The sequence below is a fragment of the Danio aesculapii genome, chromosome 6 (assembly GCF_903798145.1).
Source record: "Danio aesculapii chromosome 6, fDanAes4.1, whole genome shotgun sequence".
NCBI lineage: Eukaryota > Metazoa > Chordata > Actinopteri > Cypriniformes > Danionidae > Danio > Danio aesculapii.
The window spans coordinates 39,744,540-39,758,260 of NC_079440.1; the positions used below are offsets into that span (position 1 = coordinate 39,744,540).

A 13,721-nucleotide genomic window follows, 5' to 3' on the forward strand; every position below is an offset into this window, starting at 1 on the left:
CTAAGGTACTGTTATCAAAATTGAAAATATGGCTTAGTAAGTCTTCAAGCTTTGATCCAATTGTCTTTTCAAACTAATACCTCTTAATTATTGTCTTCTGCAGGCATTAATTAAGATTTTTTTAAAAACATAGGCATATTTAATATTTTTTTTTCAGTGTGTCTTAAGTTTAATTAATTATTATCAATAACATTTACAGTGATTCTGACTAATAAGGAATAAACCTCAGTGTGTCACCTTTTAAAACAGACCAAAACCATGCATATACTAAAAATGGCTCAAAAATAGCATGCAATTTTCTTTGGGTATGAATTTTTTAGGCATTTAAGCAAATTTTACAGGAACGCTAAGAGGTTAAATGGGGGTCAAGTTGGCCAAACTTACATGGCCCACATATCAATTATTAACATCTGGACCAAATATTTTACATTTGGCCCAAGTATTGCGTGCCGCCTTAAAGACAGTGCCACCTCTGCCAAACCAGGGCCCACATGCTGTGTGTCAATGGTGGATAAATGCTTGCTGTGCCAGCTTTATGCCAAATCTGGGCCAGCTACCTGGGTAGCACTCTAAGAACAATAATATTTATTTGTGTTTTTGTTTTTAGAGTATTAATTATTATTTTAAATCTTCAGTTTTACTTAACACGTACGTTCAAAGAATAATATGTTTTATAATTGGGTGGGCCAAATATTTTGTCTTAATAATGCCGTCTTAATTAATGGCTGATGGTCCAGTCAGGGAATCAAAACAAATACGAAATTTCTTTTCTTCTTTTGCAATTAGAAGTGCCATCATCTGTTTCATGTAATATTGGCAATTTAATTTATTTTTTAAACAAATCTGATTAGACTTCATTGCACGTTTTTTATCCTTATTATCATTATTATTATTATTGCTTGAACTGACAATACAAGAACATCCGAACAAAGTCCAAGGGATCACAGACAGGTCTTAAAACATGTCAATAGTATACATAGTCATAAGAAAAACTATAATCACATAAAAATACAAATAACATACCATTAGACAGAAAGGGAAAATTTTAATAAATAATAATTATAGTATTAATAATAATTAAATAATAATACAAAAATTATTACATTAAACTAAATTAAACAAATGAATGAAATTACAACGACACGTAAACAAATAACCATTAGGAGCTAAATTGCATTAAAGCAGCTAAAATCTTCTTTAAACACATCTGTATAATATTTCAGGAATCTTAGGTTTTTTATTCTTAATAAGATGAAGTGATTTTAGGAGGGAGATAAATTCTACTTCATTGCACGTATAATGACAATGAAGCTCTTGCTACACGTCATATTTATGGCTGTGGCTCAAAACTTAAGACGTCGCCTACAAAAACAGCATCGCCCGACGTCTGGATTCCGCCTCAAATTCCATATTTGCCTAGAAAGGGGGCCATTCAGATTTTGAAACACAGCCCATTTATGTCTTTCGATGTAGCAAACGTGTTCTTGCCTCGTTGTTTCACACTCTGAAAAGTGCTGCTTTGTTATCGTTTTTAGTTTTAAACTCAATAGTATTGGTGTAATCATCTATATTAATATTTTACGCCGTTCTTTGTTTCTCTGCCGGAATCTGAAAGACAGTTGTGGGAAGACCAACATGTCGGGCAAGAGTTTTCGCGTTAGCGACGGAGACTGGATTTGTCCTGATAAAAAGTAAGACTTGCTGTTTAATTGTTTATTAATTGATGAATATAGAAATATACATGCAGTATTAAACCCTAACTCTTTGAGGAAATGAATACAGATTGAGTGTTTCACATGCTTCAGTTAGCATAGCATGTGTTAGCTTTAGCTTGCGTTTATAGTTTGAGAATGGGCCTGTAAACGCCATGAAACGCGTCGTTATATTTTTCATTGCAAAATTTAAAATAGATTAACATCTTTCTTATAAACTGCTAGCTTTAAGTGTATTTGACAGTTAATGTTAAATGCATAATTCTTAGGTAAAGTGATTAGCTAGTTAGCAGCTGTGTGCTCTTAAGTACAATTGTATAGTTTTCATTAGTAATTGCAGTGTCTCTGGATTAATATGAAATACGATGATATTATAATAGATTTGTGTTTTATTTATATATTTTTAAGCGAGCAACTGGAGCTTCTAAATTTTGTTGACAAGTGAAAGTGGGATGGCCTGGTCTTTGTGTGTGTGTGCGCGCGCAACTAACCAGTTTTGTTCTTTTCTTTCGTTTTTAAGGTGTGGAAATGTCAACTTTGCAAGAAGAACGAGTTGCAATCGATGTGGAAGGGGTAAGTGAGCTATCTTTGTGCCAGTATTAATTCAGTTTTTTTAATGTGCATGTCACAACGCAAATGGAAGAAGATTTCAGTATTTTAATTTAATATTAGTTTAAACTAATTATTCAATTATCTTTAAACAGAGAAGACGACAGAAGCAAAGATGATGAAAGCAGGGGGAACAGAGATAGGAAAGACCCTGGCAGAGAAGAGCAGAGGTCTCTTCAGTGCAAATGATTGGCAGTGCAAAACGTGGGTATTGCAATAAAATCATAATTACATTTCCAACATGCGTTATAGATGTGACGTTCAAGAAAACTATTACTTTCTACTTCTTGTTTTACTACTTAGTAGTAATATAGCAGAATAAATTCACACAATGTAATGGTATCCTGTCATGAACATTGATTGAATAACTTGATAATGTTAGAGAAAAGAAATAAGTTAACACGTCACTTTCTCGTCCTCAGGAAAGCGTTTTTTGTTTGAGAAAACTAGCAATATGTTACGATCATTAAAGTTCAGTTGAATTTTTAACAAATTGTGACAAATGTCAAAGTGTACAGTATGTCCATAGTAGATGTAACTCTAATAATAATAGCTTTTTAATAAATAATTGCACAATTGACATTTTCATTTTAAAATAAATACAATTTGTCTAAAGTAAAACATCATATATTTGAAGAAATTTTAGGTTGTTAATAAATTGATGTTAAAGTGAATACATTAAAATATTTGAATTAATTGGACATTTACAAGTCCAGAAAAAATAATGGAAAAAACTACTGTATCTACTACTGTTAAGTTTTTAGCTAGACATGTTACATATTACTAGGGCCAGGCGGAATCTGCAGACGTTTTTTGCTATTTCTGCGGAGAATTTTGGTAAAAATCTGTGGATTTCTGCTGAATTATTTTGTGAGTATCATAACTAAAACCTTAATATATGAAATAATATCTTTTTAACTTTTATTTAATGTTTAAAATGCAAATCCAATTAGATTCACTTTATTTGGTAAACAAAGCAAGTCTCTCATATAATATATCTACTAAATGACTGTAAATATTACTGTACAAACTGCATTGTACATAAATCAGATGAACATTTTCATATTACTCAATAATATTACTGTAATTAATTTAAAAAACTGAATAAAAATTGATTTACACATTTACTCAAATAAATATACAGATTTAATGATGGGCTCAAAATCTGTGGAATTCTGTGCCCGCAGATTCTGTGTGGGCATACATATTACCAAATATATCAGTGGATACTTATGTAGGTATTTCGGGTTATGCTGGCTTAGACCAAGAGGTATTCTGAGCTAATATGGTTCCCACACAAGGCTTTCCCATTACTAAAAATCAGCAAGAAGCATAATAGCAATTGTTCCAGCAACTATGCAAACCTTCCGCAATTAAAGACTCAACATTGTTTCCAATTGTTATGTTAACTTTAACATCCCAACTCAGCAACTTGCGAGTCCTTCAAATCTCCCGCTTTTAAATATGATTTGTTCATGATGACCACTTTTCTTAATTACTGAAATGACAACCAAAATAAAATGAAGCCAGACTGATTAGATTTTTATTTGAGATCCTTGTAATAAACCATTTTTTTTATCTAGTTGTGGAAATGTTAACTGGGCCAGAAGATCAGAGTGCAACATGTGTAACACTCCTAAATATGCCAAACTGGAGGAAAGGACAGGTATATCTTTCTTTTTAAAATAGCAAATTTGACATGTTGACTGCAGTAGTATGAGTTTGTGGCTTATATGATGTGCTTGATGTTTTCAACAGGATACGGAGGAGGGTTTAACGAAAGAGAAAATTTAGTCTACAATGAGCGAGAGGAGTCTGATGGTGAATACGATGAGGTCAGTGTGTGTGGTGGTGTTTTATTCCCCCCAGATATTAACATAATAATCAGACTTGTTCAGTTTGTATGCTACTTTTGACAAAATATTTTTTTCTGGTCTTTTAAACAGTTTGGGCGCATAAAAAAGAAGTTTCGTGGGAAAACCAAGAAGGATAGTGATAAAAAGGAGGAACCAAAAAAAGTTGATCAAGACGATGATGAAGAGGATGACGAAGATGATGGGGATCTTTCCAAATACAAACTTGATGTAAGATGTTACTCTCAGAGCTATATTGACCACACTGTTGATCAAATGACTGCAACAGTTGGAAAAGGTCGGGTTCAAAAAACAAACTGGATTGAAACAACTATTTTAACTTTATTAGGATGACGATGAAGATGACGATGATGCAGATTTGTCCAAGTATGATTTGGATGACAGTGAGGAGGAGAAGAAAGGGAGTCATTCAGGCTCCACGCACTCATCTTCACGCTCGTCCAGTTCAAGTTCCCGGTCTAGGTCCAGGTAAAAGGGTACAGGTCAAGGGTAACTCCAGGCAAATGTCAGTATCAGCTCAAATCTTTATTCAAATCTTATTGCATTAATCTGTTTTAATGTTAATTATTTTGTCTCTTTCCCTCTTGGCCTGCTTTTAGTATTTTTAGACACGTTTTGCCTCTTTTAACTGCCTTTTTTTCTGAAATGATATAAAACACGATGTTGTCTCATCAAAGTGATCATGCAAATTCAGTGCTTTTCGATTGTTTTGGAGGTAATTTGTGCAGTCAGCAGCATTACCTGAAAGGGTTTAAAGCCTTGTTTTATAATTATAATATATGTTATAAGATAATAAGATGTTTTAAAGCACAAAAGACCTTTTATGCAAGCCTCAATGATAATGATAAATTGTGTTCTTTCAATGCTCGTCATTTGATTTTGGATTTTCATCAGGAGCTCTTTAACTTTCTCATAAAAAATTGGAAAATATGTGGTGTTTTTGTTGACGTCGATATTTTGCAGATCCCGGTCCAGAAGCTCATCCAGCTCCAGATCTCGCTCTCGATCCAGGTCCAAATCCAGGTGAATGAGGTCACATGCACTCTCCAGGAGAGAGAGTGTGTGTGTGTGTGTGTACGAACAGACTGTGGCTGTAGTGAACTATTTATCTTCAAATTTGAATCGCTCCAACAAAAGAATTGATTTCGCATTACCAATCTGGGAAGACATATAAAGTGGACTTTTTTTCCTATCTACATAGCCATCGACAGCTTTCTTGTGCCTTTTTATAAGATTTGATTAAGTGTCACTGATCTGGTTACCTGGTAACACTGTGACATCTGTCAGGCAATTATAGCTCGTACAGTTTCTCTGACAGGTTCAGCTTGTTCTTTGGAAAAGTTCAGTCAGTCAGAGCTGCAATTTTGCTTTAAGCAGTTGTAGTATTTAGAGGGATTTCATTTCAGTCTCTAGTAGTGTTATTATAGTAATCTGTGTGTGCCATGTTGGTTGACCTCATGTGAATGCTTATTTATCCCCTTTGAAAGATCCAGCTCCAGATCAGGAAAGGGTTCTGCTTCCTCAAAGAAGAGGTCTCGCTCTCCATCGTCATCCCCTGAAGGAGGCCAGAAGAGGAGTCGTTCCAGATCCTCCTCTGGTGGCCGAAAAAAAAGGCGTGCACGATCTCACTCGTCTGAAAGGTTTGGTGTAACACATGGTGTCCTGGATACCAGGCGTCCTTCTGCTTTATACACTGGACTCAGTGATAAAACAGTACATGATTGAAACAATCTGCTTTTCATTGGACAATACTTTTGTTTTGATGTCAAATCACTTAATCAGTCACGGTCTTTTTCTTTTTCTCTCTCCTCTTTCCATCTCTTTGTAGACGCAGAGGCTCGTCTGGATCATCTCACTCTGACTCAAGCTCAAAACAGAAATGATTAACAAAAGAACCGGATCTTTCTAAAACTGCATGTTTTTTTTCTCCTCCAACTCCAGTTTTTGTGCTATTGCAGCTAACCAACTGTTTGAATTCACACTGATTTCCATGAAAAGCAAACCTGTGCACCTGTTCACCTAACCTCTTAAGTTTTCTGCTAAAAAAATTTAGCCAAATCTCTCAACAGTATATCTCAAGGTGTAAAGTCCGTAGTTTAAGTGGATTTATCGATCATTTAGTGACTGTATACATGGCACATATCTTCTGACATTTACCTTTTGATATGAAATTATGCAAATGATATTGCAGAAGTAGATTTATCCAACCATTGTCAGATATTCTTGCAGTCAAAATAATTAGTTCATTCACAAAACATTTGTTGATTTGAAAAAAATACTTCTCCAGATGCTGGTTTAATGGCTAATGTTAAAATACTGATGGCATCAAAGTCAGCGATGCCAGCATCTGAAGGATAGAGGAAAAATTCCCTCTTGAGGCTTAACATTGCCTTTAGTAATTGTGTGCATAAAAGGTAAGTATGTTTTATTTTTTTGTTTTTTTTTAAACTTGGAGAATTTACTTTTGGCAGGACAGATGAAATGCAATTTTGGTTCCTTGTGTGTATGTCCTATTTTGTTTAATTTTAAGCATAACTTTGCGGAATTACTAAATGGTTTAAATTGACAAACGCAAGTTACAAATAAAGTAAATTACTTTTTCTCTTCTCTTTTTTTCCCCCTCTGTGGTCAAATCAAATTTGGAACATGTAATCTGAAATATTTTACCACCCGCTTCTGACATGAAATATGAAAATGTTTTACTGTTAAAAGACATGAGTGTAACCAACATGAATAAACTTGTTAATCTGAAACAGTCTCATGGTGATGTGAAATTATAATTTTTTATTTTTTCTCAAAATGTGCGCTCTCTGTGTAATAAGAGTTTCTAATCTTCTACACACACTAAGTTTATATTAAGTTACATTTATATTTGTTACAGAACTGTAGATAGATTTTCTGGTATAACTACAATAAGGTTCCATTAGTATGTGTTTATTAACGTGAACAAACAGTGCATTTGATACAATATTTATCGTTGTTATTGAAAATAAAGTTAATTGCTCAAACACAAGCACAAGTTTGAATTTTAATAATGCATTAGTAAATGCTGTGAAATTATTCATTCTTATTTCATATTAGTAAATATTAATGAATCCTGATTGTGTAATCAGTATTCATCTAGGTTAAATACTATTTTTTTTACATTTGAAAACACTGAATTTAGTATAAAAAGTTGAATAAATAAAGAGTTCAGATGCAAAAACATCTAAGTGTTGTTTGAAATTTCAGTAGAAAATGTAAAATTCAGCCTCCTCTGATTATGTTCAGTTATTTCACTTTAAAGACCCTGAAAACAACTTATTTTTTTGCCATAAAAGATTAATTACTGAACTTACACAGCAGCCTGATAAAATAGCTTATTTTAGAAGAACATTTCAGATGGCATTTATAGGTTTTTGCATCTGAACTCTTCAAATATACTAGCTATACACGCTACTGGAAACAACATTTTTGGACGATTTTTATACTACGTAGCCAATTGTGGGGAATTCGTTAGTCAAATTCGTTGTTAAATTTTCCTTGTCTACTTGATATAATAACGTATCTGCTGGACGTGGTTTTAGATGAATGTATAAAGCTCTGTAGTTTCTAATGATGTGAAGAGAAGTGTTTCTCGTGCGCTAGGTGGCACTTGTTGCGTTCATACCATCCGTGAGCTATCCGTGAGGATCATCAGAATTAAACTGTTATCCATTGTTTACAGATTTGTCTAACGTACGAATCTTGCATTTTGTTTGAAATACAGAAATACGTGTTCTCTTGGAGGAACTTCGTTGGTTAAATGTAAATGTGCTTGCTATTACATGCGCACCGAACAGAAAAAAAAAACCCAAACAAACCAAGGAACACGTAAATTTACGCACAAACAACAACTGTTAAGGTAAAAATATTCTTTGTGGGTCTTAACATTATTTTTTATGTTGCTCTCCGAGTGTGTTTTACATTTCCATAAGGGTCCCGCCTCTGTGTTTATAGCGCGCGCGCTCGGCCAAAAGTGAGACAGAAGTGAAGCAGACTTCAGTGAGGACCCTACCTGTTTCCAACGGCCATGAACACGCTCCCTGAAAAAGGATGGCATCAAAATGTAAGTCTTCAACTGTCTCGCTACAAAACCTGACTGCTGGAATCATGCCGGACTCGAACATCTCCAAATCTTCACAGGACAGCCCGGGCAGGAGCGGCAGCTGCGGCTCGGTGTCCGTGTTTTTCCCCATTACTATGATGGTCACTGGAATGGTCGGAAACTCTCTGGCGATGCTGCTTGTTTATAGTGCGTACAGAAAAAAGGAGAACAAAAGGAAGAGATCATTTCTGCTTTGCATCGGTTCATTGGCGTTAACTGACCTTTTCGGACAACTTCTCACAAGTCCGATAGTCATCTCGGTGTACAGGGCAGATATGAAATGGGACCGCGTGGACCCATCTAAAACTCTCTGCGCCTTCTTTGGGGTTTGCATGACCACTTTTGGCTTGTGTCCTCTCTTTTTAGCCAGCGCAATGGCTATTGAGAGGGCCTTGGCCATTATTGCGCCTCACTGGTACTCACATTACATGAAAACCAGTGTTACCAAGCAGGTCCTAGTCATCATTTGGTGTTTGGTTTTGCTCTTTGCCTTGTTGCCCATTGCTGGTGTTGGAGAGTACACGTTGCAGTGGCCAGGCACTTGGTGCTTCATAAATACTGGTGACAAGGACGTAACGGGAAATACGTTTTTTGCCACGACATTTGCGGCTTTGGGGATATTTTCACTGCTGGTCACTTTGTCGTGTAATGTGGTGACCATTCGTGCGTTGGTTACACGATGCAAAACCAAGGCAAGCTCGACCCAGTCATCCAAGCAGTGGGAGAGGTTGACGACAGAGACTGTTATTCAGTTGATGGGCATTATGTGTGTGCTGTTGACATGCTGGTCACCTCTACTGGTATGTATCATATCAGCTTTTGCCAGATGCACTTGCCGCAGTTATCAGATGAAAACTTGCGTGGAATCATTCAATGCTCAAACCTAAATGTTACAAACTAAACTACTGTTTTTATTGGAATATTAATTTCTAGGTAAAAGTTAACTCAGTAAATAGTCTGTTTTCCAAATTTATACTAACAATAACTAAATAACGCATTCAAAATTAACTCATAAATTTATTGTCAAAATATAATTAAGCATTTTAACAGTGCATTGGACTTGAAACAGAATGATTCTGACAATGTTTTGTATAAAACAGGTTAAAAAAAATAAATGTCTGTGATGGTTACAGAAATTAAAATTGTGCAGTTTTACCTCAACACATTTTTACAAATATAAAATATGTATTGCAAAAATCAGTCCAAGGCACTCGAAAAACGTTGAAAAAATATTAAAATCTAAAAATATGTTATTGTATTAAATTATATATAATATTTAAATAAATGTTCAGCCATGTGAAAAAAGACTTTAATATTTTTTTCACATTTTCCGAGCACCTTGGATTGATTTTTGCTGTTTATTCTGATGAATCTCTTACCCAACGAGCACCAACACATTATTTAAGCTACCCCTAAACACTTTGTAACATTTGTAAAAAAAAATTAAAAATTTTACAACTGATTAGGCGTTACAACATACAAAAATGAAAATTCATTTTTAGATCCTGTACAGATTTCACTTACGTGTTATTTTATTTTAATATTTATAATATGCCTTAATTTAAGTGAGAATTGTATGTGAACATGGAATGTACATTCTTTTAAAAATCCATACAGAGCATGAAGAAATGTTTTTTTTTCCCATGTAGCATTCATGCAGCATGCCTACGATTATGAAGTGTCTCCTCCCATTTTGCAGGTCCTTATGTTGAAGATGATCTTGACTCACACATCCTCTCACCATTGCTATTCTGCTGGATCTCTGTCACCCCAGGAATTGCAGAAGGACTGTAATTTCTTTCTCACAGCCATACGGCTGGCCTCGCTCAATCAGATTTTGGATCCATGGGTTTACCTTCTCCTAAGAGAGATTCTCCTGAGGAAGTTCTGCCAGGTGGCCAGCGCAGTTTCCAAGTGCTCACTGGATGTGCAAAAACAAACTCAGTGTCCTCTGGATGTCCAAAATAAAAAGGCTATTCAGAACGATGATGCTCACAAACAGTCCTTGAACATGGAAAACAGTATCTTGAACGGGGGATGTGAAGAACAGTGACTTGACAGTGGTACAAAAACTGAACAATTTTTCCAGAATCACTGTAATGACAAAGGGCACAATCACCCAATAATTATCAGAATAACAATCATGTGTTGAAGCTGTGGGTTGTGGTATTGATGTAGGGTGATGTCAGCATGCAACCATGCAAACGTGTCACTCTTGTGCCGCTGTAAGTCAATAGATTTGTTCGCGGTTACTCAGCAACCTTTGAAACAAAAATGCCAAGACTTTACAAATAAGCTTTGTCATTGAACTTGAAAATATCAGGCATGATTAAATTGTCTAAAACTCATATAAAAGATGAATATACATCTGCTAGAGGGAAAAAAAAGTGTTCAAATGATGCAGAACCCCTGCATATATAACAGCAATATTATCAAATTAAATTTGGTTAAACAAAAGCAAAACTATCGACTGATGTTTGCCAGCTCCCATGGAGGCTGATTATACTTTAAATTATATTTAGTGTTGGTACTATATAGCAAAATCCTTTTATTGACATGCCAACTGCAGGCAAAAAAAAAGAAGGAATCTTATTTAAATGCTTATTTATGGTGTTATGCAACATTTCAGAGCTGTTTATTTTGCAGTAACGGACTGAATGGTCTCAAATACCTTCCTACAAACTTCTGCTTTGCATATTTTCACTCATTTTAAAGCCTCTTATGAACTTTTATTTACCCTTATTGTGTGCTTTTCTCAATGCCAACCCTGCAGAGCTCTTTTTTCAAGCTGATAACAGTGGCCGTGGACATTTAATTGAATTCCGTGCTTGAATTTTTTAAGCTAACCTGAGCGAAGGAAATGGAAAAGGGAATGGCTTTAATTCAATAGTTTGATGAGATGATTTCTGGCCTTGGAACGACTTCTTTCAGAGTGTTAATTTAATGGTTAGTTTGCCTCAATGTGCTTCATATTTTTTATGTGTGATGTTCTTGATAATATCAGTCATCATCATAAACCAAACACCTTTAAAATACAAATAGAAGGCAATTTAGGCAGAATGACGAGGATTGCTTTGTTAACCAGGTGATCAAAGCTTTGTTCCGTTGTTATTTTCCAACCTTTTAGCAGTGAATTATGTAACATTTGAGGTAGTTTGTGGGTAATGAGCTTGTGCAGCTGTTTTATATTATTCCTGGCTGATAAGATGACATTCAGAAATTTTTGTTTGTTTAATTTTAATTGAGCATACATAAATTATTGCCAAGCATGATGGAAGCTGTTCTTCTAATTGGGCTCTTCAGTTGCACATCTGTAATCATGCATCTTACGGAGTGTGACTGAACATCATCTTAGCATATTATATGTTCATTCTGTGCAGTTAGTTATTGATTATAGAGGACCAATGGATGATCAGCTATGCTCAACCACAGATCATATATTCACAGTATTAGAAGGAATAAGAACAATTACGATCAGTAATTTGTCAAAGGAAAATGAGGATCAAAAATGGTTTTCCAAGTTTTTCCCATATAGAAATCTGATACATGGGAAAAAATGCTAATTAAATATATGACATTCATATTTGGATTTCATATATATATCATTTATATACATAGATAATTTATATACATATATATTATACATATATATATATATATATATATATATATATATATATATATATATATATATATATATATATATATATATATATGCATGTATGTATGTATTTAAACACATATATATATATAAACACACATATATAAAACAATACAGCTAATAGGAAGATATAGGTGCATATCTGTAATTCCATTGGTTGAAAAATCTATATGTACATTTTTTCAATATATTGAAATATATGTTGCATATATGATGTACTTTATATATGTGAAATCCAAATACATATTGCCATATATCAGATTTCTATGTGGGTTCAAAGATCTGTTTTTACAAAATATGTTGTATATATCTTTGTGCCTCAGATTCTTTGAAAGCAGCCTAAATCCCCATAGCACTGAAAATGTTTGTGGCAGTGATTTTACACCCTGCCGATTAAAAGAAAACGAGCGAGGAAGATGCCAAAGCAGTGTCTGGGGGAAAATAGAAAGGCATTGTGATGTATTTTCTTAGAGGTCAAAGCTCTATAAAAATCGATCAATCTGAAAAGGTGTCGTAACCAGTGGATGTATTTGGAAGATTGCATAAGGCAGAGAGAAATTGCAAGTTTCCTTCAAAAATAAAAAAGAGCTTTTGGCACATCCAAATAATAACATCAGAGAAAACGGTGATTACAGATTGCGAAATGTTATGGATTTTGTGCATAGCTGTGTAAGCCGAATAAATGTATTCACCGCTTGACATATGCTCTCAGGCAGTGATTACTGAGTAAAATTAATGAATCTGACATGGGACTTAATTAATGGTGAAATGAACACAGCTCAGACTGCACTGCACTGCCTAGTCATGCTTAACTAGCCGTTGTCTGCTTGGAAAACTGCTGAATTGAGCAATGGAAAATAATATGAATGCATAATATTGCTAATGCAGAGGCGACAAGGTGGCTCAGTGGTTAGCATTGTCGCGGCACAGCAAGAAGGTCACTGGTTCAAGTCCCGGCTGGGTCAGTTGGAATGTCTGTGTGTAGTTTGCATGTTCTTCCCCTGTTTTGGCGTGGATTTCCTCCAGGGTTCTCAGATTTCCCCCATGGTCCAAAAACATGCGCTATAGGTGAATTGAATAAACGAAATCGGTCGAAGTGTATGTCTGTGAATGAGTGTGTAAAATATATGCTGGATAAGTTGCCGGTTCATTCACCCCTGATGAATAAAGGGACTAAGCCGAAGCAAAATGAATGAATATTGCTAATGCATTGCTAATTTAGAAGTCCTGGTGTATCAGTACGCAGGTTTGTTGTCAGTTTCGCCCGTGCTTAGAGCTGATACACAAGGTGACCATTCAGTTCTTTCTGTATATGAACATATCTGTTTTCTACACTCTTAAAAATTAAAGGTTCCAAAAGGTTGTTTCTTTTTACAGCAATGCCATGGAAGAATTGTTTTTGGTTCTCCATAAAATCTTTCAGTGAGAATATTCATAATTATCTTTTTTATTATTATTATTATTATTATGTAGAACCTATGGAATTTCCAAATGGAGGATTTCACTGTGATACCATAGAAGTGTCTTTTATGGTTCCCCAAAGAACCTTAGAGTGAACAGTTCTTTAAATAATTATTTTTCCTAGACTAAAGAACATCTGAATGATCTAAAGAAGCTTCTGTGCACTAGACAGATTCCACACACTCAGAAATAAGGTACAAAATTGGTCACTAGGGCCATACATGTGGACATTTAGGGTACACATTTGTAACTTTAAGGTTCATTTTTGTACCTTTAGC

At 34.8% G+C, this 13,721-nt stretch overlaps 2 protein-coding genes across 4 annotated transcripts; both read left to right on the forward strand.

Annotated features, from left to right (window-relative positions):
• Positions 1–1,427: 1,427 nt before the first annotated feature.
• Positions 1,428–6,948, forward strand: zranb2 (zinc finger, RAN-binding domain containing 2). 3 transcript variants are annotated; one of them, XM_056460144.1, is made up of 10 exons: positions 1,428–1,691; positions 2,233–2,285; positions 2,417–2,525; positions 3,905–3,987; positions 4,080–4,156; positions 4,268–4,405; positions 4,524–4,663; positions 5,159–5,218; positions 5,683–5,908; positions 6,024–6,948. In XM_056460144.1, exons 1-10 carry the CDS (start codon positions 1,636–1,638, stop codon positions 6,054–6,056), a joined length of 975 nt encoding a protein of 324 aa, XP_056316119.1. In that variant the 5' UTR covers positions 1,428–1,635; the 3' UTR covers positions 6,057–6,948. The 3 variants fall into 3 exon arrangements, with proteins under 3 accessions (XP_056316119.1, XP_056316120.1, XP_056316122.1); XM_056460147.1 differs by having other exon boundaries at positions 1,430–1,691; positions 5,683–5,835; XM_056460145.1 differs by having other exon boundaries at positions 1,429–1,691; positions 5,683–6,948.
• A 1,260-nt stretch (positions 6,949–8,208) lies between these two features.
• On the forward strand, positions 8,209–11,829 carry ptger3 (prostaglandin E receptor 3 (subtype EP3)). The gene is made up of 2 exons (XM_056459101.1): positions 8,209–9,121; positions 10,021–11,829. The coding sequence occupies exons 1-2, from the start codon at positions 8,270–8,272 to the stop codon at positions 10,372–10,374; spliced, it is 1,206 nt and encodes a 401-aa protein (XP_056315076.1). The 5' UTR covers positions 8,209–8,269; the 3' UTR covers positions 10,375–11,829.
• Positions 11,830–13,721: the final 1,892 nt, after the last annotated feature.